The sequence below is a fragment of the Geotrypetes seraphini genome, chromosome 1, assembly GCF_902459505.1.
Source record: "Geotrypetes seraphini chromosome 1, aGeoSer1.1, whole genome shotgun sequence".
Classification (NCBI taxonomy): domain Eukaryota; kingdom Metazoa; phylum Chordata; class Amphibia; order Gymnophiona; family Dermophiidae; genus Geotrypetes; species Geotrypetes seraphini.
The window spans coordinates 222902055-222926503 of record NC_047084.1 but is presented as its reverse complement, the minus strand read 5'-3'; the positions used below and the strand labels follow the sequence as shown (position 1 = coordinate 222926503).

The following is a 24449-nucleotide window of genomic DNA, read 5'->3' as shown; positions in this document are numbered from 1 at the left end:
GATGAAGTTACGGAGAAAAAAGATTCCACCACACATCCCCATCCCCTTTCCCCTCTTCTCGAGCACCAGCATCGGTTAGTTCTACGTTTGAATGAAACGGTCCCTCATTTTCCCCCCTATCATATCCCCCGTTTCTCCTCTCCCTTCTTTCAGCCGCGCGCCGCCATATCAAAATACACTCACTCAGCTTCAAGCCTCGCCCCTTCCCTCTCTCCCGCCAATCACCTCCTACCCGCCCTTTTGGAGCTCCGCCTTCTCCTTAGTCCCTAGGGAGCCACCAATCACGGCCCCCAGAACCGAGGACCCCCTTCCTTTCTTCTTGGAGAGGCCGCGGGCGTGCCCTCCCTGCGCCCCACCCTCGTCCCCCCTCGACGGCTGCGGGAGCGTATTTTTGGATACAGCAGAAAGTACGGAGGGAAGTCGGACTCTGGTTGCGGCGGCGGCAGCTGCTGCGGCACCATCACCCCCTTTGTCATCGGAAGGGTGCACTAGTTTGGCAATAGTCGGCTCGAGCTTAGTTCCTCGGTGCCCTCGAAGCTGCTGGCAGTGTCAAGCGAATGCAGGCACAGTAACACACGGTAAGGAAGGACCGAATCGCCACTGTACCGGGACAGTCTGAGGTTTTTTTTTGTCACAGTGTCGCGCTGTGGTATTCAGGGGCTCGTACTTTGGCTCGTGAATATATTTTATCTCTGTGCCATTAGTAACGATCCTAAGATTGCAGAATAACTAGATGTTTTCTTACTTATGCATAGGTAGTGATTGCAGTGTCATTTTTTTGAGTATAGTGGTTCATTTTCTTGCCGAAATAAAAAGTTCTAGCTTAGGTGATGTTACAACTAAACTGATTATGAAGCATAAAAGCAGAATTTATCACTCATGTGTCTGTTTATTGTGCATTAGGAAAAAGCAGCCTGTGCTTTAACCCTATGCTAGTTTGCATTAAACTGCTAATATATATATATATGTACTGTTATGCGGTGTATATATATATACTGTTATATACACCCTTCTCTTCTAATATTAGATGATTTTAAATGCTTTGTAGGCTCTAAAAGTAATAGAAATAAAACAAAGAAACTAAAATAATATATCTTTTTATTGGACTAACGTAATATTTTTTATTTGCTTTAGAAGGCAAATAATACCACCTTCTTTACTGCTACCATTTTTATCTTAGTATGTTTTAATTTCGCTGTTTTTAGAAACTCCTTTCCCTATCCCATTTGACAAGCTTACTTGAAAGACAAATTGCTGAGCATAAATTTGAACATGGTATTATTTCTTACTCTGATACCACTGTTGTAGTTTATACAACAGTTAATAACTTAATTTATTAAATTTAAACGTTTTCTGATTTGGAGCATTAAATGGACCAGCAATGAGATACAGATATTTATTTGTTTAAGGATTGCAACTTCATATTCATCCACTGCATGACGTTTTTTTATGAAATAAAATGATCTTGGTACAGCTTTTATTAAAAAAGAATCCATGGGGGAACTGGCCCTACTGTTCCTCATGAACTTATTCTGTATGGCTATGAACATTCTATTGTCTGTTATTGCCCACTCCTGCTCTATATACAGTAGTTCATTTTTTAATTATTTTAAAGTTTCTGATAAGCAATCTTGGTCCTCAAGGGCCATGGCCCAGTGGGTTTTCCCAATAAATATGCAGATCAGATGAATACAGTACTATATTTTGAATGACTAGAAAATTTCATTTATTTTGTCTACCAGATCCATTCATCTGCTTATATGAAGAACTTAATATAGTGGATTTTTTGACTTGTAATCAACAGCTGATCTCCAAACATAATAATAGCAAGTCTGTAAATGTGCTATTGGAATGGATTTATTTTATTATTATTTATTTTTTTTTACTGTATGCTTGGCATTTCTGAACAGATCACTTTTTAAAGATATTATTATTATTTTGTAAAAGGCATGAGACTTAAACACAGCTTTTGAATGGCATGAATGTGTGTGTACAAGACCTAGTTGCACGCACTGCCTCCATTGTATGAAAATGCATATTCATTAGGGAAATCTTGAAAACCCAACTGGTTGTGGCTTTCGAGGCTTGAGTGCCCACTCCTGCTGTAGAGGAAATATTCTTCCAGCCTAGATTTATTTTTGCAGGGCTATAGAGTGTAATAAAGACCAGGATGGTATACCTATTTGTTTTACTTTCCTATGAGAACTACAAGTTGTTTGTTGTTTTGATGTTATCAAATTTTAGTGTGAAGTGACATTAAACAATGGTTGTGTCTTCTATGTTTAATTTTTAAAAAATAAAATATCTAAATTGGGGGGGATGCTTATTGTAAAGATTCCTTTTTGATTTTTTTTAAAAAAGCCTGAAGGGTGGTTGAGTACATAGGACAAGAAATTCCCCGGGGAGGGGGGAAGGAAGGAAGGGTTTATGAGCCTGGTCAGACCTCATTTGGAGTACTGTGTACCATTCATAAAGCAGGTGAAAACAGTTGGAAAAAGCTTAAATATCTAAATATCCTTGAGGAAAAGTAAAATAGGTGAGATATGGTAAGACACTCAATATCTCCGAGATACAACTGTACAGAGAGGGCTGGCCTCTTTCAAGAGCTCTGGAATAAGGAGTTACAGGACAAGAATGATAGGTGGTAGACTAAGTAGCAGTATTAAATTTATTATTTACAGCAAAGGTGTTGAATGAATTGAACAGCTTCCTAGCTGAGATGTTGAGGCAAGGATAGTATTTAAGTAAAATAAAATACAGACGATCCCTGAGAGAGAGGACGGAATTGTAGAACTGAGCACTTGGTTTGGATGGACAGTGGCTTCTGTGTGTGTTATGTTTACTAAGCTGCGGTAGTGTTTTTAGCGCACGTTGCCCCCCACGCTATGCGCAAAAACTAACGCCAGCTCAATGGTGGCATTGGTGTCTAGCGGGCGCGGCAATTCAGCCCACGCTAAAACCGCTAACGCAGCCTAGTAAAAGGAGCCCTTAGTGTTTTCTATTGCTTTCTTTTGATTTAATATGAGACTGCCATGAATTGGGGGAAACAACTGAACGATGCTTATTGTGAGCTTCTATACCGCTGCTAATGACTAGGAAGTCAATTCAGAGCGGTTACATGAGCTTCTGCGAGGTGTTACAATACATGGGCTCTATACAGGGGCTTCTGTAGCTGTGTTAACAATACAGAGTTATTAATACCAGCATAATTATGGCATGATCCTACTTATGTTACCGGCACTTTGATCGTCTTACTTATATGTATGTGTTCATACCAGATATACTTAGACATTATAAGATATGTTAATTTTATTTATTTATTGAGATTGATTAACCACCTATACAAAGAGATTCACCCCAAGGCAGTGTACAGCAAGTATAATTCAAAATAAAGCTTACATTTTTAACAGCATAACAATAATAAAAAGACCAAATAGAATGAATGAGGTAGTGTTAAAATTAGTAAATTGAAACTTAATAATAAGACTATCTGAAACAATTTCAAAAATATACTTAACAGCACTGAAATTCAAATAAGGGAGACAACACTTATGATGCATCTAATAAGCACAAATCAGAACATTCAAATAGGACAGATATGATGCTAATGCTTTTTCTGTTATACAGCTTATCCTATAGCCGAAAGGGTCAAAAGCAGATATTAGATGGGGACAAGATGGGTGGTACAGAGTGCTGTGGGATAAACAGATGGGAGGCTAAACTCAAGGCAAACTGTTTATATGGTTAAACAAGGTATAAGGATTTGATTTAGTTAGTATGTGTGGCGAGCTAGTCCTAGTGCAGAATGAGTGTATAATCATCACCCCTTGGGTGAAGAGCCAGGCTTTGACCTGTTTCCTGAAGTAGAGGTAGTCTGGAGTTAGACGTAGCTCCTCTGGGAATAAATTCCAGAGCATGGAATCCAACCCTATCATTTTCACACTGACAACTTGTTTTCTGTTGGAAACTTAAGAAAAAAGAGGGACTTTTTTTTAGTGACAGATTATAATACAGATATTAACATACCTGTATTATAGTGTTCCATAGAAACAAAGAAAAATGAAGGCAAATACAGACCAGAGGGCCTGTCTATTCTGTGCTCCCATCTACTATCCCTTCCCCTCCCTTAGAGATATATGTACTTGTCCCAAGCTTGAGCCCTGAAGACTTCTGCGGAATTTCAGTGATCTTGCACGTCGAGCAAGCAGGCACGCCTCATCGAAATGAGGCGGGCCCGCCCCTTCCTGGCCCATCCCGCCGAAGCCTAAGGCCTGATTGGCCCAGGCTCTAGAAGCCTGGACCAATCAGGCCTTAGGAATAGCGGGTCCGCCCATCCCTACTAAGTCTAAGGTCTGATTGGCCAATCAGGCCTTAGATTAAGTGGGGATGGGCGGACCCGCTATGCCTAAGGCCTGATTGGTTCAGGCTTCTAGAGCCTGGGCCAATCAGGCCTTAGGCTTTGGCGGGATGGGCCGGGAAGGGGCGGGCCCGCCTCATTTCGACGAGGCGTGCCTGCTTGCTCGATGTGCAAGACCCATCTGTAAGAACAGGTTTGGTGGAGTGGGGGTTGTTAGCGCCGGGGGGGGTGCGTCTTCGGGCAGGAGGGATTGGGCACCCTCCTGCCAGCGACCGATAATGTCGGGGGGGGATCGGTAATGTCGGGGGGGGGGCGGTCGGTAGTGTCGGGGGGGGGGCGGTCGGTAGTGTCGGGGAGGGGGGTGCGTCTTCGGGCAAGAGGGTTTGGGCACCCTCCTGCCAGTGATCGGTCAGGGGCTACGGCCCGCTATACTTATAGCGGCAGAGAGATCCCTTGCCGCGATAAGTATAGCGGCCGCGTCTACTTACAATGTAAACCAGCATTTTGCTGGCCTACATTTTTAAGCTTCTCATTAGAGAATGACACGGGGAGCGATCCCCGCAGCGAACCGCTGCGTGGCTGCGGTTTGGCTGCGGGTTATGGTGACCTCATTAGCAAATCGCCGCAGACGCGGGGACAAATCCTTTCACCGCCCGCAAAAACGGTGAATAGATTTGTCCCCGCAGGCCAATGTCCCCCCTTCTAGGAACCGCTATTTACCTGTGTTTCACCGTGCTCCTCATTTGTCAGATCAACCCTTCCTGCCAATAGAACACGCCCCCCCCCCCACGATCGCCCTCAGCCCTTCATGCCGACAGAACCAGCCCTCCCCAACGATCGCGGCAGGAGGGTACCCATCCCCTCCTGCCTACCCCAACAGCCCCCCCGACAATCGCAGCAGGAGGATATCCAACCCCTCCTGCCAGCTCCCCAACAGCCCCCCTATGATCACTGGTAGGAGGGTGCCCAACCCCTCCTGCCGGCACCCCCAACGGCCCCCTATATCGCCAATAGGAGGGTGCCCAACCCCTCCTGCCGGACCCTCCCCCAACAAACCCCGCCATCCCGAAACACCACCCTTAGTCTTACTTTCCAAGTTGGACCGGACAGCTCCTCGCTCGTCTGGCCAGCAGGCCTGCTTCCGTCCAAATGAGGCGGGCCCGCCCCTCCCCTCCCCTGCCTAACCCACAGGATCCTAGGGCCTGATTGGCCCAAGCACCTAAGGCCCCTCCTATAGCGGGAGTGGCTTTAGGTGCCTAGACCAATCAGGCCCTAGGATCCTGTGGGTTGGGCAGGGTAGGGGCGGGCCCGCCTCATTTGGATGGAGGCAAGCCTGCTGGCCATACGTGTGAGGAGCCGTCCGGTCCAACTTGGAAAGTAAGACTAAGGGGGTTCCGGGGTGGGAGGGTTCGTTGTGGGGGTGTCCAGCAGGAGGGGTTGGGTACCCTCCTGCCGGCGATCTTAGGGGAGGCCATTGGGAGGACCGGCAGGAGGGGTTGGGTACCCTTCTGCTGCGATTGTCGGGAGGGCCGTTGGGGGGGTCTACAGGAGGGGTTGGGTGCCCTCCTGCCGTGATCGCTGGGGGGAGGGGAGACTTGCAGCCGTAGCCGCGGTCACTATGCTAATCACGGCAGGGAGATCTTTGCCGCGATTAGGTACAGCGGCCGCGTCTACTTACCATGTAGGCTAACATTGTAAGCATTTAAAGTACATGTCGTGTTTGTTTTTGCATTGCTAGCCCCAGGGGTGGTGGAAGATTAGTGATTGAAAAACTGTATGAAAAATAACTATTTTAAATTTAGTGATCAAAATGTGTCAGTTTTGAGAATTTATATTAATTAATTTTTTCTCTGCGTGTTTTGTTTTTGTATAGTTATTAACTAATATTTAACTAAGTTTTAAAGTTTTAAAGAATGTTTCCTTTATACGTAAATAAAGAAAAGTATATAAAATCGTACCCGTTTGAGGCTTTTATGTATGCAGCGGTGACGGTGACGGGGCGGTGAATGGGGTTGCAGTGGCGGTGACGGGGCGGTGAATGGGGTGGCAGTGGCGGTGACGGGGCGGTGAAGAGGATGGTGAGACGGGGACGGGGCGGTGACAGGGATGGTGAGACGGGGACGGGGCGGTGACGGGGATGGTGAGACGGGGACGGGGCGGTGACGGGGACCAATTTTTTCACCGTGTCATTCTCTACTTCTCATCTACTAGGGAGATGCATAGGGCCGCCTAGGTTCAGCCTAAGGCCCTTAGACGAGCTTAGGCATCATGCGGGTCTCCCTAGGCTCCCGGAGGCGCCTTCTGGCCTGCCGGGGGAGCATTTTTTTTTTTTAAAACGTGCATCCCGATTGGCTGTTTAGACAGCTGTAGGACATCTACAGCTGCCTAAAATCGGGACGCACTTTTAGAGAATCAGGGCCTTAGTGTTTTTTGGTACTAATAATGAAATTTATTTTGACATTTATAACCCTCTTCTATCCAGGAAGGTGATTTACATTAAAAATAAAACATTGCTTCTATCCATTCAAGGTGATTTATAGCTTAATAATTTACATTATGAGTATAATACACTTTTGAACTTAAGGTAGCAAATATTTTTTTAGAATCTGTGTTGTATTTAACCAACCATATAAGTAAATGATTTTAATTGCATATCTTTTTATTTTTATAGAGGCAGCTGGATCCTGGCCTCTTCAGTATTTTTTTCCTAAGAAGTCTGCAGAGGAAAACATGCTCAGTGTTAAAAGCAATGTGGACTTTGAGAATTCAAATATAACAGATGTAGATGAAATCCTAAAACTGAAAGACCTGACAACTTCAAGCAGCACAGAACCGGTTGCAAAAAATTCAACATTCTTCCATGAAAAGAACTATCCTGATCATATCTTTCTGAATGCAGCACAGATTTTTCAGAATATTCATGTGGAAAAACCACCAGATAAAGTTGTAATAAAATATAGAAGTGGTAGTGGATTCACCTTGCCAAATTTCAAAGATGAAAAATCTCAGCGCTGGTCTTATGAACTGGCTTTTAGCACTTTAAAATGTGAGTATAAATTACTTTAAGGTTAGCAACAAGATGTGCTAATGCTTTAGCCGAGAAATTTATTTGTTAACATATAGGGCTACTTTTACAAAACCACGCTAGGGCCTTAATGCGCGGAATAGTGCGTGCTAAATTGCCGCACACGCTAGCCATTACCGCCTCCTTTTGAGCAGGCGGTAGATTTCTGGCTAGCACATGCTAATCCAGTGTGTGCGTTAAAACCGCTAGCGCGGCTTTGTAAAAGGAGCCTAGTATTGAGAGAATTTGTATATTCTTTGTAGCATGAGACTGCCACTAGAGGTCACTGCAACCATTTTGGAAGCTGAAGCTAAAATGGGCAGAAGCAAGTGGGGTTTGCTCTTGCACTTTGTCCCATAGGCCACTGGGGATGTTGAGGTTTTTTTTGGGGGGGGACATTGCTGGGGGGAGGGGTTTGGAATGGAGTAGGGGCCAGTGGCCTTGGGGGAGGTGATATTTAGTGCTGGTGAACAGATGCCTATTACCATATTTTCCCATGTTTATTATACCCTGTAGGTAATACACAATTGTATGTTTTGAGTTGGCGTGCCGTGGGTTATACTTGAGTGCAGGCAATACAAGCTTTTGTATGCAGAACAAATACTGCGTGAAACATTTTAAAATGTTTCAAGTTGTTTTATTTCTGCAGCAATTCAACAATTTCAAAATACAGCGAAAAGGAAACAAAATATACTGGTACTTGTACTCATGATACTGGTCAACATATTTTTAAATTCAAAGTACTAGAAAAAAATAAAAAATTGTTTGTCCTTTATGACAATCAGTCAACACATATTTACTCAATTTAAAGAATACAGTGGAACTAAAAAAAAGTCCCAGAGTCAACACTAGAGTTGCGACAAGGACTGTCTATCTGTATCGGACTTTTCTTGTACAATCCCATTTTATTCCGGAACCAGTGCGTTATTTCCCTCCACCCGCCAGAATCTGTAAGAAGCCTCAAACTTCAGGTGCTTTTATCCCTTCATCCTCATACCTCATCACTGAGCATGCTCCTCTGCTCATCAGCCAGGCTGTAGGAGCTTATCTTTTCTGCTTGTGTTTACTTTTGTGATATTTCAATATTTCTTGTTTGTGATTTTCACCCTCATGCTGCAGAGGTTCCCTGCGGGAGATCATACACTGTTGGAGAACATCTGCTTCTGAGGGGTTCCCTGCATAGCAGTAAGTCCCATGGACAGCCTTCACATCACATCTAGGTTTCAGGGACCAATCCTTTGGGAGCTTGCTTACACCAGGTTCATCCACTAGTGGATGGAGCGCAGGCTGAATGTTTCTGTGGAGGCGTGACTGGGATAGGAACCAGATTGCGTTCCGCCAGGTGTTTGTGCAGCGTGTCCAAAGGTAGTGGAGGTCTCCGGATTTGGTAGTCAGGTTAGTGGGGCAGTCAGAAGACTTGAAATCCATTTTTCCATGTTCACTGAGGCACAGGATCTCCTTGTGAGCTGTTTCGGCTCTGCCTGCAGTTTCTCTCATTCAGCACATGTCAGTCACAGTGAGTAGAGGAGAGCTGACAGCCTAAATCAGAGATTTTGGGAGGTCTTAAAAAGGGGGAAGACGGTAGCCAAACTTTGTGAAGAACCAGCCACCATGATTCTCATAGCTCCTTGGTGGCCATATCAATCGTGGTTCCTTCTCTTCTTACAACTCAGAATACAGGAACCCATCACACTTCAGATTATTCCAATTTTGCTTACACAGTTCTCTCCTTCATCCCAATTTTACATTCATTAGCACTCGCAGCATGGTATCTTTTTCCCACCGAGTAGATGCTTTCACATTTTCTGTACCAGTTTCATCCATCATTGAAGCACCTCTAGAATACCACATATACAGCACTGTTCACATTTCAAGTGGACTCGCTTCACAATCTGGTATAATCTCCACTCACTAGATCCAATCACTTGTCCTCTCCCATCGGTTCTAGATAATCTTCTATACCTTTCCAACTCTAGTATCAAAACTCCTTCAGTCAGAGTTAATCTCAGTGCTATTAGTGCTTTTCATACACCACTGGACAAAAAGCCATTATATGTCCTTTGGTTTCCAGATTTTTGAAAGGCCTTTATCATACCAAGTCACTTCTCAAGCCTCCTCTTGCTTGGGTCCTTAATGTTATACTTTCCACTCAGATGAAGACTCCATTTGAACCACTCTTGACTTCATTTCTCAAGTATCTTGCTTGGAAAGTAGTCTTCCTCATATCTCTTACATCTGCATGCCTGTTCAGTGAACTTCAAGTGCTCATATCAGATCTACTTTATACAACAACATTCTACCATGACAAAGTTCCTCCTAAAGATTGTCTCGGTATTTCATCTCAACCAGCCTGATACCGCTTTCTCACCCTAATTGAAGCAGCACTCCACATGTTGGACCTGGATCGGACCATACCTCATAGAACTTCCACTCATCTGTTCCTGTCTTTCGATTCTAACAGATTTGAATCTCCTGTCACCAAGAAAACCATCTCCACATGGCTAGCAGATTGTATCTCCTTTTGCTATGTTTAGGGGCTGGGCTTACGCTTGCAGGTTGTGTCACCACAGCGCACAAGGTTCAAGCAATGGTGACTTCAGTAGCCCATTTAAGTTAGACTCCCATTGAGGACATCTGTAAAGCAGCCATCTAGTCCTCAGTTCACACTTTCACATCCCATTAATGTTTGAAGAATCATTCCAGATGGGATAGTCGATTTGGGCAAGCAGTTTTACAAAATTTATCCTCTCCTTACATGCTAACGTCCCTCCAACCCTTTTGGTTTGGCCAGGCTCATGGTAGTGGTCAATAACCCTCTTCTCAGAGGCATGATCCTGGCAGCTTGGGAGTCTCACATGTAAGAATATAATGCCTGCTTGTCCTCAGAGAAAGCATAGTTACTCACATGTAGCAGATGTTTTCCCAAGGACAGCGGACATATATTCTCATAATCCTTCCACCTCCCCTAGTTGGCTTCTTAGCTTTGTTACTGAACTGATGGTCCCACGAACTAATGGGCGGGAAGGCATCAGCAGATGTGTAGCAACAGCAGTTTTAAAGTGATAGTACACTTTTTGACTGTCCGTTCCAGATTCCATGGATGATGTCACCCATATGTGAGAATATCTGCCTGCTGTCCTTGGAGAACACCTGCTACAGATGAGTTAACTATGCTATTTCTTGGGTCTAGGAGTGATCCTTGCTCTGACTTGACCTTCCCTCTGAGATCTTCTGTTCCCAACCTCAGGTTTATTATTTCATTACTTTGTGTTCCCACTGATGTATATTTTAAATTGTTTTGTATTATACGTTATTTATTTATTATCATATTTTATATCTAATTGTTTGCATGTATTTATTAACGTGATTTATTTCTTTTGCCTTGATCTTTCTTGTATTTTGTAACTTTAAAGCATTCATGAGTTGCATTCATTATTAATGTATTTAATATTTCATAGTAATTTCACTTTGCTTTGTGTATCATTTTTTTAGATTGTTCTTGATCCTTCTTACAGTTTTTTTATGAGGTGTATTTATTAACATTGCATTTGATATTCCATAGTGAACTGTTTCTGCATGTATTTATCTACGCTTGATTTTATTGTATTTGTTCATATTGGGTTGTCATTATTAGAATGTTCATATTTATTGTTATTATTAAATTATGTTATTGGTAATCTGATGCATTTGCTATTGATATATTAATTTTTTATGTCTATATTTGTTGACTCCTAAAGCAGGCAATTTCAGCCAAAACATGTATATGTTGAGTCATTGAGTTGGATGAATAAAAGGACATTTTTACAATAGATTGAGTCCACCAATCTATATAGGACATTTCCACTCTTTGGCCCTGATTCTGTATAGGACGCCCAGGAGAGGTGTCCTATACAGAATCGTTCCTACCCCGATTCTGCTAGGCACCAGGGCCAATCAGGCCTTAGGATTAGTGGGGATGGGCGGACCCGCTATGCCTAAGGCCTGATTGGTCCAGGCTTATAGAGCCTGGGCCAATCAGGCCTTAGATTTAGCGGGGATGGGCCGGGAAGGGGCGCGCCCGTCTCATTTCCACGAGTCGGGCCCGTCGGCTGGACGGCAACAAGACCCGTCCAGCCGACCAACATGTAAAGGTTAGTTGGGGGGAGGGAGGTTAGTTTTGGGGGTGGGGGAGGTCGTCGGGCTTTCCGGCAGGAGGACTGGGCATCCTCCTGCCCGCGATTACCAGTTTGGGGGGGAGGGGGGATCCAGGGGGGTTCCGGTAGGAGGACTGGGCATCCTCCTGCCCGCGATTACCAGTTTGGGGGGGAGGGGGGTTCCAAGGGGGTTTCGGCAGGAGGACTGGGCATCCTCCTGTCGGCGATGGGACAGGCGGCCGCTATACTTATTGCAGCAGGGAGATCCCTTGCTGCCATAAGTATAGCGGCCGCGTCTACTTACAATGTAGACCAGCATTTTGCTGGCCTACATTTTAAGTTTCTCTTCCTCTACTAGGGAGACGCGTAGGGCCGCCTAGGTTCGCCTAAGGCCCTTAGGCGTCTTGCGGGTCTCCCTAGGCTCCCGGAGGCGCCTTCAATATAGGCGGCCTGCCTAGGGAGCATTTTTTTAAAAAACGTGCATCCCGATTGGCTGATTAGACAGCTGTAGGACGCCTACAGCTGCCTAAAATTGGGACGCACTTTGGAGAATCAGGCCCTTTGTGTCTTTGAGTTTGTGGATTTGGGTCTCCTGTTCTATACAAATGCAAAGTGATGCATATTGGGATGAATAGCCCAAATCACAGTTACTGGATGCTAGGGTCCACCTTGGGGGTTAGCACCCAAGAAAAGGATCTGGGTGTCATTCTAGAGAACACGATGAAACCTTCTGCCCAATGTGTGGCGGCGGCCAAAAAAGCAAGTAAGATGCTAGGAATTATTTAAAAAGGGAAGACTAAAGATATAATGCCTCTGTATCACTCCATGGTGTGACCTCACCTGGAATATTGCATTCAGTTCTGGTCTCCTTATCTCAAGAAAGAAATAGCAGCACTAGAATGGTTCAAAGAAGAGCAAGCAAGATGATAAAGGGGATGGAATTCCTCTCGTATAAGGAAAGCCTAAAAAGGTTAGGTCTCTTCAGCTTGGAAAAGAGAAGGCTGAGGGGAGATATGATTGAAGTCAACAAAATCCTGAGTGGAGTAGAATGGGTACAAGTGGATCGTTTTTTTGTTGGGTTTTTTTCCCTCCATCAAAAATTACAACTGAAATTGAAACTGCAGAGGTTGTTGTAAAAGCAGATAGCGTAGCTGGTTTTAAAAAAGGTTTGGACAAATTCTTGGGAGGAAAAGTCCATAGTCTGTTATAACATGGGGAAGCCTCTGTTTGCCCTGGATCGGTAGCATGGAATGTTGCTATACTTTGGGTTTTGGCCAGGTACTAGTGACCTGGATTGTCCACCGTGAGAACGGGATACTGGGCTTGAAGGACCATTGGTCTGGCCTAGCAAGACTATTCTTATGTTCTTAACATCCTTAATCCCAAATATGCAGTTTACTTTTGTATTGTTCATAATTTATTGAAACGTTTTATGATCAGTTCAAATTTTGTATCATTGGTAGAGCTTTTTATTTATTTATTTTAAAAATATATAACCCACAAAGCATATATGTTCTTGGCAGGGAACATATAATACATACACAAAGGGCATTTTCAATAGGATGTCTTGGGAAAAACATCCAGAAATCCAGTAGAGAAAAGACTCATTCTCAAAACAGCAAGATGTTTATCTTTTTCTTTTGAGAATGATCTTTCTAGATGTTTTGAACCCTAATATATCTATCCTTTTGGACGTGGTACTCAACTGCCTTGTCTGAAAGGCTGGCCATCAGCTGATCATGGCAGTGGAATCCCAAGTAGCTGAGCTGGTTATTTGAAGTCCTACCAGCTCAGCTGATTGGGGATTCCCCTGCCAGGATCAGCTGAATCAGCAGGGAGAACCATGGTTCCTCTCTTCCCCCTCACTGATTTCCTCCAGCCCCCCAGCCCAATGATTTCCCCCCAGCCCACCTCCACAGCCTGTCCTCAGAGCCCTACACCCTCTTCCCTCCCCCCATATCACCGACACCCCCCTTGTACCTTCTGATGAAAATTTGGCAGGAGGGATGCCCACTCCTTCCTACCAATAGGGCTGCCTCTTCAGAATGATGGGCCTTCCCTCTTCCAATGCATCTTGGGGTGCAGTGGGAGGGGCCTAAGATTTTGATTGGCTTAAAATGGATTTTGAGCCAATCAAGGCTTCATGGAGTGAGGGGAGGGAGAGAGGAATTGCAGTTCTCGCAGCTGGTTCAACTGATTCTGGCTGGGGAATCTCCAGTCAGCTGAGCCAGCAGGACTCCACAAAACTGACTCGGCTGATTGGGATTCCCCTGCCACGATCGGCTGATGGCAAGCCATTTGGATAGCTTGGCCAGTATCTTTTTTTTTTTTTTTTTAGATCTTTGGGTAGTGGGAAGTAAGTGTGTGTGTGTGTGTGTGTGGGGGGGGGGTGTTCATGCCTAAATCTCTCCAGCGGTTATCATCTTTTCAGTTTGGGCCTAGATTCTAACCATCGAGATATTTCCTGCCGAATATCCAAGTGCTAATCCCCGCCCAAATCATGCCTCTAACATACCCCCTTAAGATTTAGATGCACTGGAGACAAAACAACCAGAAAGACATCCAGAAAGTCTGTGTTGAAAATGCCCACTTGGACATTTTGTCTAGTAAGATGTAATTGCAGAATTATGCTGTCTTTTGAACGTCTTTTTTGAAAATGAGCCTGGAGGTGTATTAAAAACTAATAATTAAGCCAAATAGATTGGCACAAATTATAACCATTCAATGGCATCATTCAATCAGGTTCTTAAATGATTGCTGAAACAAAGGGCTCCTTTTATCAAGCCGCGCTAGCGGGGTTAGCGCGCACGACTTTTAATCACGCGCTAACCCCTGCGCTGGCCAAAAAACTACTGCCTGCTCAAGGCAGGTATTAGCGGCTAGCGTGGCCGGCGGTTTAACGTGCGCTATTACAGGCGTTAAACTGCTAGCGCGGCTTGATAAAAGAAGCCCAAAGTGGTTTTTAAGCACTTCTTGAAGGTACATATTCTTGCTCTGTGATATTAAAAAAAAATTATATCTATACATATCAAGCCTCGCAGATGAAATGATTAGAATATCTAATAAACCCTTCTGTGATTAGTTTTGATCTTTCCTAAAGAAACTTATATTGTTATCCAAGGACAAGTAAGCAGCATGTTCTCGTATATAGGCGACGTCATCCACGAAACCTGGCAGACAGTCAAAAAGTGTACTGTCACTTTAAAACTTTAAGACCACCTGTACTGCACTTGTGCCAGTGCCTTCCTACCCTATATTGGCTTGTAGGACCGTTAGTTTTCAGTTTTCTGCAGAGCTGAGAAGCTTTGATCTAGTTTAAGTGCATCAAGCTAGTTCCTTTTTGTGCCTTCCCATTTAAATTTTTCTTCATTTTAGACATATTATATTTTCTTTTATAAAATTTAATTTTTTCCCAACTTTGTTTTTTGGGCCTTTGGGCTCTTTTCAGCCTGCTTTCAGGCTGGGCGTGTGAACTTTTTTTTGTCATTGTTCCCTATACTCAACTTCCCCAGACCATAGCATTGCTCAAGTGCTCTTTAAAGTGCTTAAATGCTTAAACACTTGAGCACTGCAAGGCTCTGGTTTAACCTACACATAACAGCTTTTCATCAATTGTCCCATATTTGAGGCTGAAAAAAACAAAAGCTAAGTACAAAAGTTAAACCAACTGTGTACATGTTTTAACACTGTTTACTAACGTTATTATAATGACATTTAAATATTTATAAGTAAAACAATAGTTTGAATTAACAAGCTCAAGGGACCAATGATAGCTTGCATTAAGGCTGTATAGACAGAACAAGTTCCAATGTCTAAAACAGCCGCAGGCACTTGAGGTATCCCCTCTCCAAACTAATAGATATATAAAAATAGTATTATATTGAATATCAGAAGGAGGAATACTTTCATGCAAAGTCCATCTACTTTTTTGGAGTGATTAGTTGGATACTTTTTTAGTTTGCAAATTCCTGCATAGACACATCCATTCTGAGCACCGACCACAAAATCATCGAGGCATCAGTCTCGGACACCATGACATCGAGCATCCAAGCTGCAGAGACATTCATCCTCTTCTAGAGAACATAGATCTCCACCACATTCTCATTGCTCATCTTGACATTTGCCTAAATGCTCTTCTTGACCTTCACCTCGACGATCTTCATCTGCAAGGGTTGACATACAGGAGTATGACTTAGACTTGTCACCACACTCTTCTAAGGATTATCCTGACATGTCTACAAATGATCAATCTTCCTCACCTCCTCATCAAAGGTAACCTTCAGAAATTGTGTCATTTATAAAAATTTATCAGAGATGGGAAGTGGCGCTTCCAATTAATATGGAATCTGAGACAGAACTTCAAACAGAGTTCATGGATGCTCTTGACTATAAGAATTGGTCTAAGGACTGCATAAAGGTTCCATTCCACAATCTTATGAAGGAAGCCTTATTTAAAAACTTGAAATCTCCACTCTCTATCCCAGTGGCTCCACTTAAGTTGGACATTCTTTACAGAATACAGTATTGCCCAGGCTTTGACAGGGCACACTTACAACACCAGTGCTTGGTCGTAGAGTCTGCCTTAAAGAAAGCAAACAATACCAGAACTTACACAAGTTCTCTACTGAGCAGAGAAGGCAGGACATTGGATAAATTTTGGGCGGAGAGTGTTCCAGGGATCCATGCTGGCTAACAGAATTTTAAACTATAACTTCTATATGACATTTTATATGAAATCTAGAAAATGGTATTTTTTTAGCAATATATTCTGCTAGAACATCTTAATTCCTATCATCATTTTACAAATGATCTCCTAGAGACTAGAAAATATATGGTGTACTCACCTTTTGATATCACCTCCTCACACCTCAGTCTCTGTTGCTATGTGTAAGCAGGCTTGGTGTTGGATATTGGACCTAGAATCCAATATTCAAGACAGGCTTTTTAACACACCCTGTATAGGAGATGACTTCTTTGGAGATCAAAACAGAAGAAGCAACACAAAAAAATCAAGACACAGAGACTTCATGACCACCTTATCATCCAGCAAGTCGACCCTAGTCTCAGGCACCAAAGAGATACCCTAATACCTACAAACGCTCAACTTATTACAGTATTCTAAACAAAAGTGTAACCAGCCTTCTTCATCTACTCGCTCAACCAATTCTGAGGCATTCTAGACAACAGAGGCAGCAGAAGACTCAAATGCAGCCTTAATCATAAACTGCAGCAGTCTTTTTGACTCCATAATAGAGAGCATTGATGGTATATATCAACCTTTACCTCAGACTCTACCTACAGGAGATAGGCTCAACCACTTTTATCATAATATCAGGTGGTGAGTCAAGGCTATGTCCTTTGTTTACAGTGAAAACCTCTGAACCATCCTCCAAAAGAGTCTCTTTTTTCAACTCCCCATCAATAGACCCTCCTTCATCAGGAGCTCTTGGCCTTCCTCCAGCTCAGTTCCATAGAACAAGTTCCCATGCAGCAGAGGATCCCTAGGATAGTAGACTTGGGGGTGGGTCAGTAGAGTGGGCAGACCTGATGGGCTATGGCCCTTATCTGCCATCATCTTCTATGTTTCTATGTTACTCCAGATACTTCCCATTGCTGAAGAAGACCAGAGGTCTCTGTCCAATACTGAACCTCCATGCTCTCAACAAATACTTGGTGAAGGAGAAATTTCACGTGGTCTTTCTTAGAACTCTGTTAACACTGTTATAGAAGAATGACTGTCTCTGCTTTCTAGACCTCAGGGAAGCATACACCCATATTTCCATCCTACCAGCCCACAGGAAGTATCTTTGCTTTCAAGTGGGAACATGCCATCTCCAATATAAAATACTAACATTTGGGCTGGCATCAGCACCAGAGTGTTCACCAAATGTTTAGTGGTAGTGACTGCAACCTTTTGCTCTTGTGGCTTTCATGTGTTCCTTTATCCAGATGACTGGTTAATCAAGGTCTCATGGCCTCAGCAACTTACCAGACCATCAACTCAACAATTCAACTATTGGAATTTCTTGAAACCCCATCTTCAATTCACTCAAACTTTTAGAGTACATTGGAGCTCTCTTAAATACAACTCAAACTCAAGCAGATCTACCACAATAGGTTTGACACAATGATTCATATCTTCCCGATGAGCTCCTCTCTTTGATGTGTCTTCTAGGTCACATGGTATCTATAGTTAATGTGACTACATTTGCCCAGCAGATACAAATGACCTCAGACCTTCATCAGTCCCTTCATGGTTGCTATTGCTGGCCAATCATTCCAGGGACCTTCTATTTCACACTCCACCTTATCAAAAAATATTGACAATGCTTGGTTGGGGAGCCCTCCTCTACAGCCTTCATAACTCAGGGCACCTAGATTCCACATGAGAAAACTTTCCAAGTGTTTCTATGATGGTTTGACTGTATTTTAATTTTTGTTCCCTACCCTATTTATCTTACATTTATTTATTTTAAATTTTTTATTGTAAACCGCTTAGATTTACTCTTGGTTTTATATTTGCGGTATATTAAATAAATTTAACTTGAACTTGCCACATGAATCTCTTGGAAATTTGAACAATTCACAAAGCTCTAGGCACATTCCAAGATCGCCTCCTCAATCAAGTAGTACTCATTTGAACAGACAGCCAGAAAGCCATGAACAAACAAGGATTGCCAGAAAATGATCCAAATCTGGTCCTGAGCGATTTATCGCAACATATTTCTAAAAGCAGTTTATCTAGCAAGCAAGCAAAATATCCTAGCAGAATCCTACACCTCACAAGTGGTCACTCAACTCAACCATCTTACCAGAGGAGGACCTCTTTGCTTCCCCTCACAACCATAAACTTCCACTATCGTGTTCCAGACTCTACACTCCCAATCACCTGGAGTCAAATGTCTTCCTTCTTGACTGGTGAAGCAAATTTCCTTTCTTTTGATCCAAACAGACTTGGTTCTCTTGGTTACAGGAGTTCCATCTCCACATGGCTGGGGGATTGCATCTCCTTTTGCTATGCTCAGGCTGAGCCGATGCTTGAAGGCCATGTCACTGTACATAAACTTTGAGCAATGGCGACTTCAGTGGCTCATCTATGTTCCACTCTCATTGAGGACATCTGTAAAGCAGCCACTTGGTCCTCAGTTCATATCTTCATATTCCACTATTGTTTGGCGAATCACTTCCGGCAGGATAGTCGGTTTGGCCAAGCAGTTCTGCAAAACTTATTCTCTACTTAGATGCCAACTTCCCTTCAACCTTTTTCATTTTGCCAGGCTCATGGTGGTTGACAATAACCCACTTCTCAGAGGCAAGAGCCTGGAATAGGGAGAATATGCTATGTGCTTGTCCTCGGATAAAGCATAGTTACTCACCTGTAGCGGGTAATATCCGAGGATAGCAGGTAGATATTCTCACAACACTCCCTCCTCCCCTAGTTGTCTTCTTAGTTTTGTACTGATGGTCCCGCGAGCTAACGTCAAGCAGGTAGGCACTGGCATGCATGCGGTACAGGCAGTATTAAAGTTTTAAAGTGACAGTATACTTTTTGACTGTCTGTGCTGGGTTCCATGGATGACATCACCCACGTGAGAATATCTGCTTACTGTCCTCTTGAGAACACCTGCTACAGGTGAGTAACTATGCTTTGTGCTCTATTGCAGATCAAGACCTTCTTGAAAATATATTACTTGACAGTGGTCTTTACCCATGTCCATCAATGGTAAGTATAAGTATCTTATAAATATTTTACTTGAGCAACAAGTCAGCTATTCAGCACACATCTTTCTTTCTATGAGATGAGAGAGGTAGTCTTACTGCTGATATTAAAACCTGCTGTGAGAAACACTGGGCACCTTTTACAAAGCTGCATAAAAATCCCAGTACAGCAAATGCAATGCAACCCTTAGGAATTGAATGGGCTGCATCACATTTGCTGCACAGGAATCACTACCACAGCTTTGTAAAAAGGGTCCACTAATCTTAAGCAGCGAGTCCTTCGAGTTTCATCATTTTCACTGCATTTGCAAGGAAACTGGTTATTCTTCAGTTACCAAATACAGACCATAATATTATAAATATCATTAATTTTGATGAAAACTTGAAGTTGTAACATGGATGAAATATTCTAAAGCTTGAAGTACATATCAAACTGTTTTAAGATGTATTTGAACCTTTGTCTTTATCGTTCTCTAGACCGGTACAGTTCTTTACTGATGAGTAATATCTCTCTGTGATAAGCAGGTGGAGACTGAGATCAAACTTTTTGGTTGTAGTATATTAGCTGAGGCTCCCCCTCCTACACCTGTCTTTCTCAGTCTCCAAGCAGGTGGTAACAGGTAGACAAAATTAAGGCACCCCTTGTTAGAGCTGTTGGAATTTGTTTAGGACTCCTGGTCCCCTTTACTGGTTCTGGACAGAGCTTGGATGGGTCCTGTTTGGGGGTCCGTCCGACCTTGGAGGGGAGACCTCATCTGGAGTACTGTGTACAATTCTGGAGGCCACATTACCGTAAAGATGTGCTGAGAGTTGAGTCGGTTCAGCGAATGGCCACAGGATAGTCTTGGGGCTCAATTATCTCTCGTACAAGGAAAGGCTGAACAAATTGCGGCTGTACTCTCTCGAAGAGCGCAGGGAGAGGGGAGACATGATTGAGACATTTAAGTATATCACTGGTCGTCTCGAGGTGGAAGACGATATTTTCTTTCTTAAAGGGCCCTCGTCCACAAGAGGGCATCCGCTGAAAATCAGGGACGGAAAATTTCATGGCAACACCAGGAAGTATTTCTTTACCAAAAGAGTGGTTAATCATTGGAATGAGCTCCCAGTGCAGGTGATCGAGGCCAGCAGCGTGCCAGATTTTAAGAATAAATGGGATGCCCATGTCGGATCTCTAAGAGGATAGAGTTAAGGGGGTGGGTCATCAGAGTGTGATCTTTCAGAGGGTTAAGGGGGAGGGTCAATAGAGTGGGCAGACTTGATGGGCTATGGCCCTTTTCTGCCGTCATTTTTCTATGTTTCTATGACTGGTCTTGAGTTGGGTCCCTCCCCCACCTTCCCAAGTTTTTGTCAAGGTGCCTCAACTAGCAGCCTGGCCACCGATACCGGTCAGGCTTCTGGCTTAGAGAGGGCTCTTTCCTTTTAATTTTGCTGTATTTTACGGTATTTTTTCAACTAACCAGCACTTTTCTTTTAGCTAGGTAGCGTGTGGAGCAATGAGCATTTTGCAGGGGAAAAAGTGCTCATTGTGCTCCAGACTCGAGGCACTTGCGGCCAGTTTGTGCAAGCGCTGTACAGGCAGGAGCGGTGGGTGATCCTCATCGGCAACGGGTGCTGGCGGCCAGGGATTCCCCTCCTCTGCAAGTTGGCAGCAGACAGCGGGGAAGTCCGGGCTTCCCCCACTGCCAACGGTCAAGGCAAAAAGGATTCCCATACCACTGAAAAGGCTGGGGTACTCCCTTACCGCTGCTGCTGGCTTGCCTGCTGTAGCAGCTGGGGCAATTCAGGCCTCCAAAGCTCCGATTTTGGAGGTTTCGGCTCCAATTTTGGCGAGAAGCACCTCCATTTTTTCCTTAGCCTCAGATGACCTTCCTCCTGTACTGGAAAAACAGGGGCAGGTTTCAGCTGGGTCTCCTGCTGTGGCAGGGAGTCCCATGGGGGCCGCCAGGGGGTTTATCCCTAGATTTTGTATTAGCCCTACGTAAGGCTTATCTGACTGCGGCCGAAGGTCCTGCTTCCGCCTCAGGGGGTGTCCTCAGTGTCCTCTACGGCTCATCCCCAAACAGCACCTGTTTTGTCTCCCTCTACTCTCTCATCTAAGCGGCCACGGGTCTCTTGGGATGACGATTTTTATCAGGAGGAGCAGAAGTTGGTTGATGAGGACCTGGACCGTTGGGGTGACCATCAGGATCCTCTTAGGGGAACGGATTCCGTTAACGGTGGTTTTGCCCTTCCGCCTGCTGATGAGGATGCGTCCGTGGTTCATATTTTTCAGCAGGATGAGCTTCACAAACTTATTCTTCAGGTCTCCTCGGTTTTACTTTTTGAGGAAACCGAGAAGGAGCCCCTGTGTGTAGTGGATCCCTTGCTTCCCTGCTCGGCTTTCCGCTCTTTCCCTATGCATCAAGATATTTGGGATGTTGTGCTCGTGCAGGAGGCCCCTTTTCACTTTGCGGGTTCTATGACCCACCAGTACCCATCCTGGAGGGGGGGGTCAGGACACTTTAAAATCGCCTGTGGTGGATGCGGTGGTCTCAGCCACCGCAAAGCGGAATACTGTGCTGGTTGAGGGTGGCTCTACTTTTAGGGACTCTGAGGAGCATAAAGTGGAGTCCCTCCTTAAACAGAGTTTTGATGTTATTGCCATGGCAGTCCAGACAGCAATGTGTGGCGGTCTGGTTGCTCAGGCTTGTTTTCGCTGGGCCGAGCGTGTCCTTAACCTTGTGTCTGATAACTGGGACTTGGTAGAGGAGGAATTTGCTAAGATTGAGATGAGTGCCTCCTATCACTTGGATGCCATGTATGACCTTTTATGAGCTTCGGCCAAGTCTATGGTTCTCATGGTGGCTGCGCTTCGCTGTGGCTTTGGCCATGGTCGGCGGATACGGCATCCAAGGCTAAGCTGATGAAATTCCCCTTTAGGGGTCTTCCTTGTTTGGAGAGGATTTGGACAACTTGGCTCAGACCTTAAATGATTCTAAGATGCTTCGCGTGCCTGAAGATAGGGCTAGGCTGCTGGTGCGGGGTGGCACTGCTTGAGGGCACTTGCGTGATTCTGCCCTGGTCAAGGGGCCACTTCCTTTCAAACCCCCAAATCCTCCCAGGGTCATTTCTTTCAGCACATGCAGTCCTTTCAGGAGGCCTGCCGGGGAGCTGGGAATTCCTTTGCCAATTCCCCCGCTGACTGTCCTGCTTAATGACTACTTGTCGGCGCCTCCTCTGGTTCTGGTTGGCGCCCATCTGCGTGACTTCTATCCCAAGTGGTCAGAGATCATGTCTGATCACTGGGTCCTGGAGGTGATTCAGGACGGTTATGCTCTGGAGTTTGCCCGCTCCTTGCCAGATCATTTTCTAGCTTTTCCGTGTCAGGTGGTGTGGAAGAAGCAGGTTTTTTGCCAGACCCTTCAAATATTGCTAGTTTTAAGAAAGGTTTGGACAAGTTCCTGGAGGAAAAGTCCATAGTCTGTTATTGAGAAAGACATGGGGGAAGCCACTGCTTGCCCTGTATCGTAGCATGGAATATTGCTACTCCTTGGGTTTTGGCCAGGTACTAGTGAGCTGGATTGACCACTGTGAGAACGGGCTACTGGGCTTGATGGACCAGTGGTCTGACCCAGTAAGGCTATTCTTATGTTCTTATCTCAAAACAGTGGTTCCAGTACTCCCTCAGGAGTGTTGCACCGGCAGATACTCAATTTACTTTGTGGTGCCAAAGACAGAATGGACTTTTCAGCCCATCCTCGATTTGAAAGGGGTCAACAGGGCTCTTAGGGTTCCATCTTTTTGCATGGAGACGCTGTGGTCGTTTTTCTAGCAGTTCAGCCGGGGGAGTATCTGACTTCTCTCGATCTGACAGCGGCCTACTTGCATGTTCCGATCCAGGCCTCCCATCAGCAGTTCCTTCGCTTTGATATCTTGGGACAGCACTATCAGTTTTGTGCACTTGCTTTTGGACGTTTGCCAAGGTTATTGTGGTTGTGGCGAAGGCTTTGCGCAAGGAGGGCATTCTTGTTCATCTCTACCTGGACCACTGGTTGATTCGAGCAAAGTCATTCCAGGAGAGCACCCGGGTCACGGCTCGGATGGTGGAGTTCCTACAGTCTCTGGAATGGGTTGTCAATCTATCCAAGAGTCGGTTGGCACCCTCTCAGTGCCTGGAGTATCTTGGGGTTCTGTTCGACACCTCCTTGGGGAAAGTCTTCCTCCCAGAGGCCTGGGTAAGCAAATTGCAGCCTCAGATTTGCCTCCTCATGACGTCCCGATGTTAAAACGCATGCAGATTGTGAAAAATTGCAGACAGACCTTAGGATATTGGAAGACTGGGCATCCAAGTGGCAGATGAAATTTAACGTGGACAAATACAAAGTGATGCACCTTGGGAAGAATAACCCAAATCACAGTTACTGGATGCTAGGGTCCACCTTGAGGGCTAGTGTCCAAGAAAAGGATCTGGGTGTCATTGTAGACAATACAATGAAACCTTCCACCCAATGTGTGGCGACAGCCAAAAAAGCAAACAGGATGCTAGGAATTATTAAAAAAGGATGGTTAACAAGACTTAAGAATATTATAATGCCCCTGTATCGCTCCATGGTGCAACCTCATCTGGAGTATTGTGTTCAATTCCGGTCTCCTTATCTCAATAAAGATATAGTGGTGCTAGAAAGGTTCAAAGAAGAGCGACCAAGATGATAAAGGGGATGGAACTCCTCTTATATGAGGTTAGGGCTCTTCTGCTTGGAAAAGAGACGTCTGAGGGGAGATATGATTGAAGTCTACAAAATCCTGAGTGTTGTAGAATGAGTACAAGTGAATAGTTGTTTGGTTTTTTTTATTGTATCAAAAATTACAAAGACTAGGAGATGCTCAATGAAATTACATGAAAATACTTTTAAAATCAATATGAGGAAATATTTTTTCACTCAAAAGAATAGTTATGTTCTGAAACTCATTGCCAGAGGATGTAGCAACGGTGGTTAGCAGGTACGTTAGATAGATTGTGAGCCCACCGGGACAGATAGGGAAAATCCTTGAGTACCTGATTAGATAATCTTGATAGGCGGTATATAAAACCTAATGAAACTTGAAGCATAGCTGGGTTTTAAAAAGTTTTGGACAAGTTCCTGGAGGAAAAGTACATAGTCTGATATTGAGGAAGACATGGGGGAGACAACTG

At 44.3% G+C, this 24449-nt stretch overlaps 1 protein-coding gene across 2 annotated transcripts in view; it reads left to right on the top strand.

Moving 5' to 3' along the window:
- The first annotated feature begins 247 nt into the window (after nucleotides 1-247).
- The window catches only part of NSUN7 (NOP2/Sun RNA methyltransferase family member 7), a 139311-nt gene continuing 115109 nt past the window's right edge, over nucleotides 248-24449 (top strand). The window contains exons 1-3 of one of the 2 annotated variants that reach the window (XM_033946886.1): nucleotides 248-578; nucleotides 7029-7403; nucleotides 19219-19277. In XM_033946886.1, the coding sequence (XP_033802777.1) occupies nucleotides 7088-7403; nucleotides 19219-19277 (375 nt within the window). In that variant the 5' untranslated portion in view covers nucleotides 248-578; nucleotides 7029-7087. Of the gene's footprint in view, nucleotides 579-7028; nucleotides 7404-19218; nucleotides 19278-24449 lie in introns of those variants that run through there. The other variant, XM_033946896.1, reaches the window with a different exon arrangement.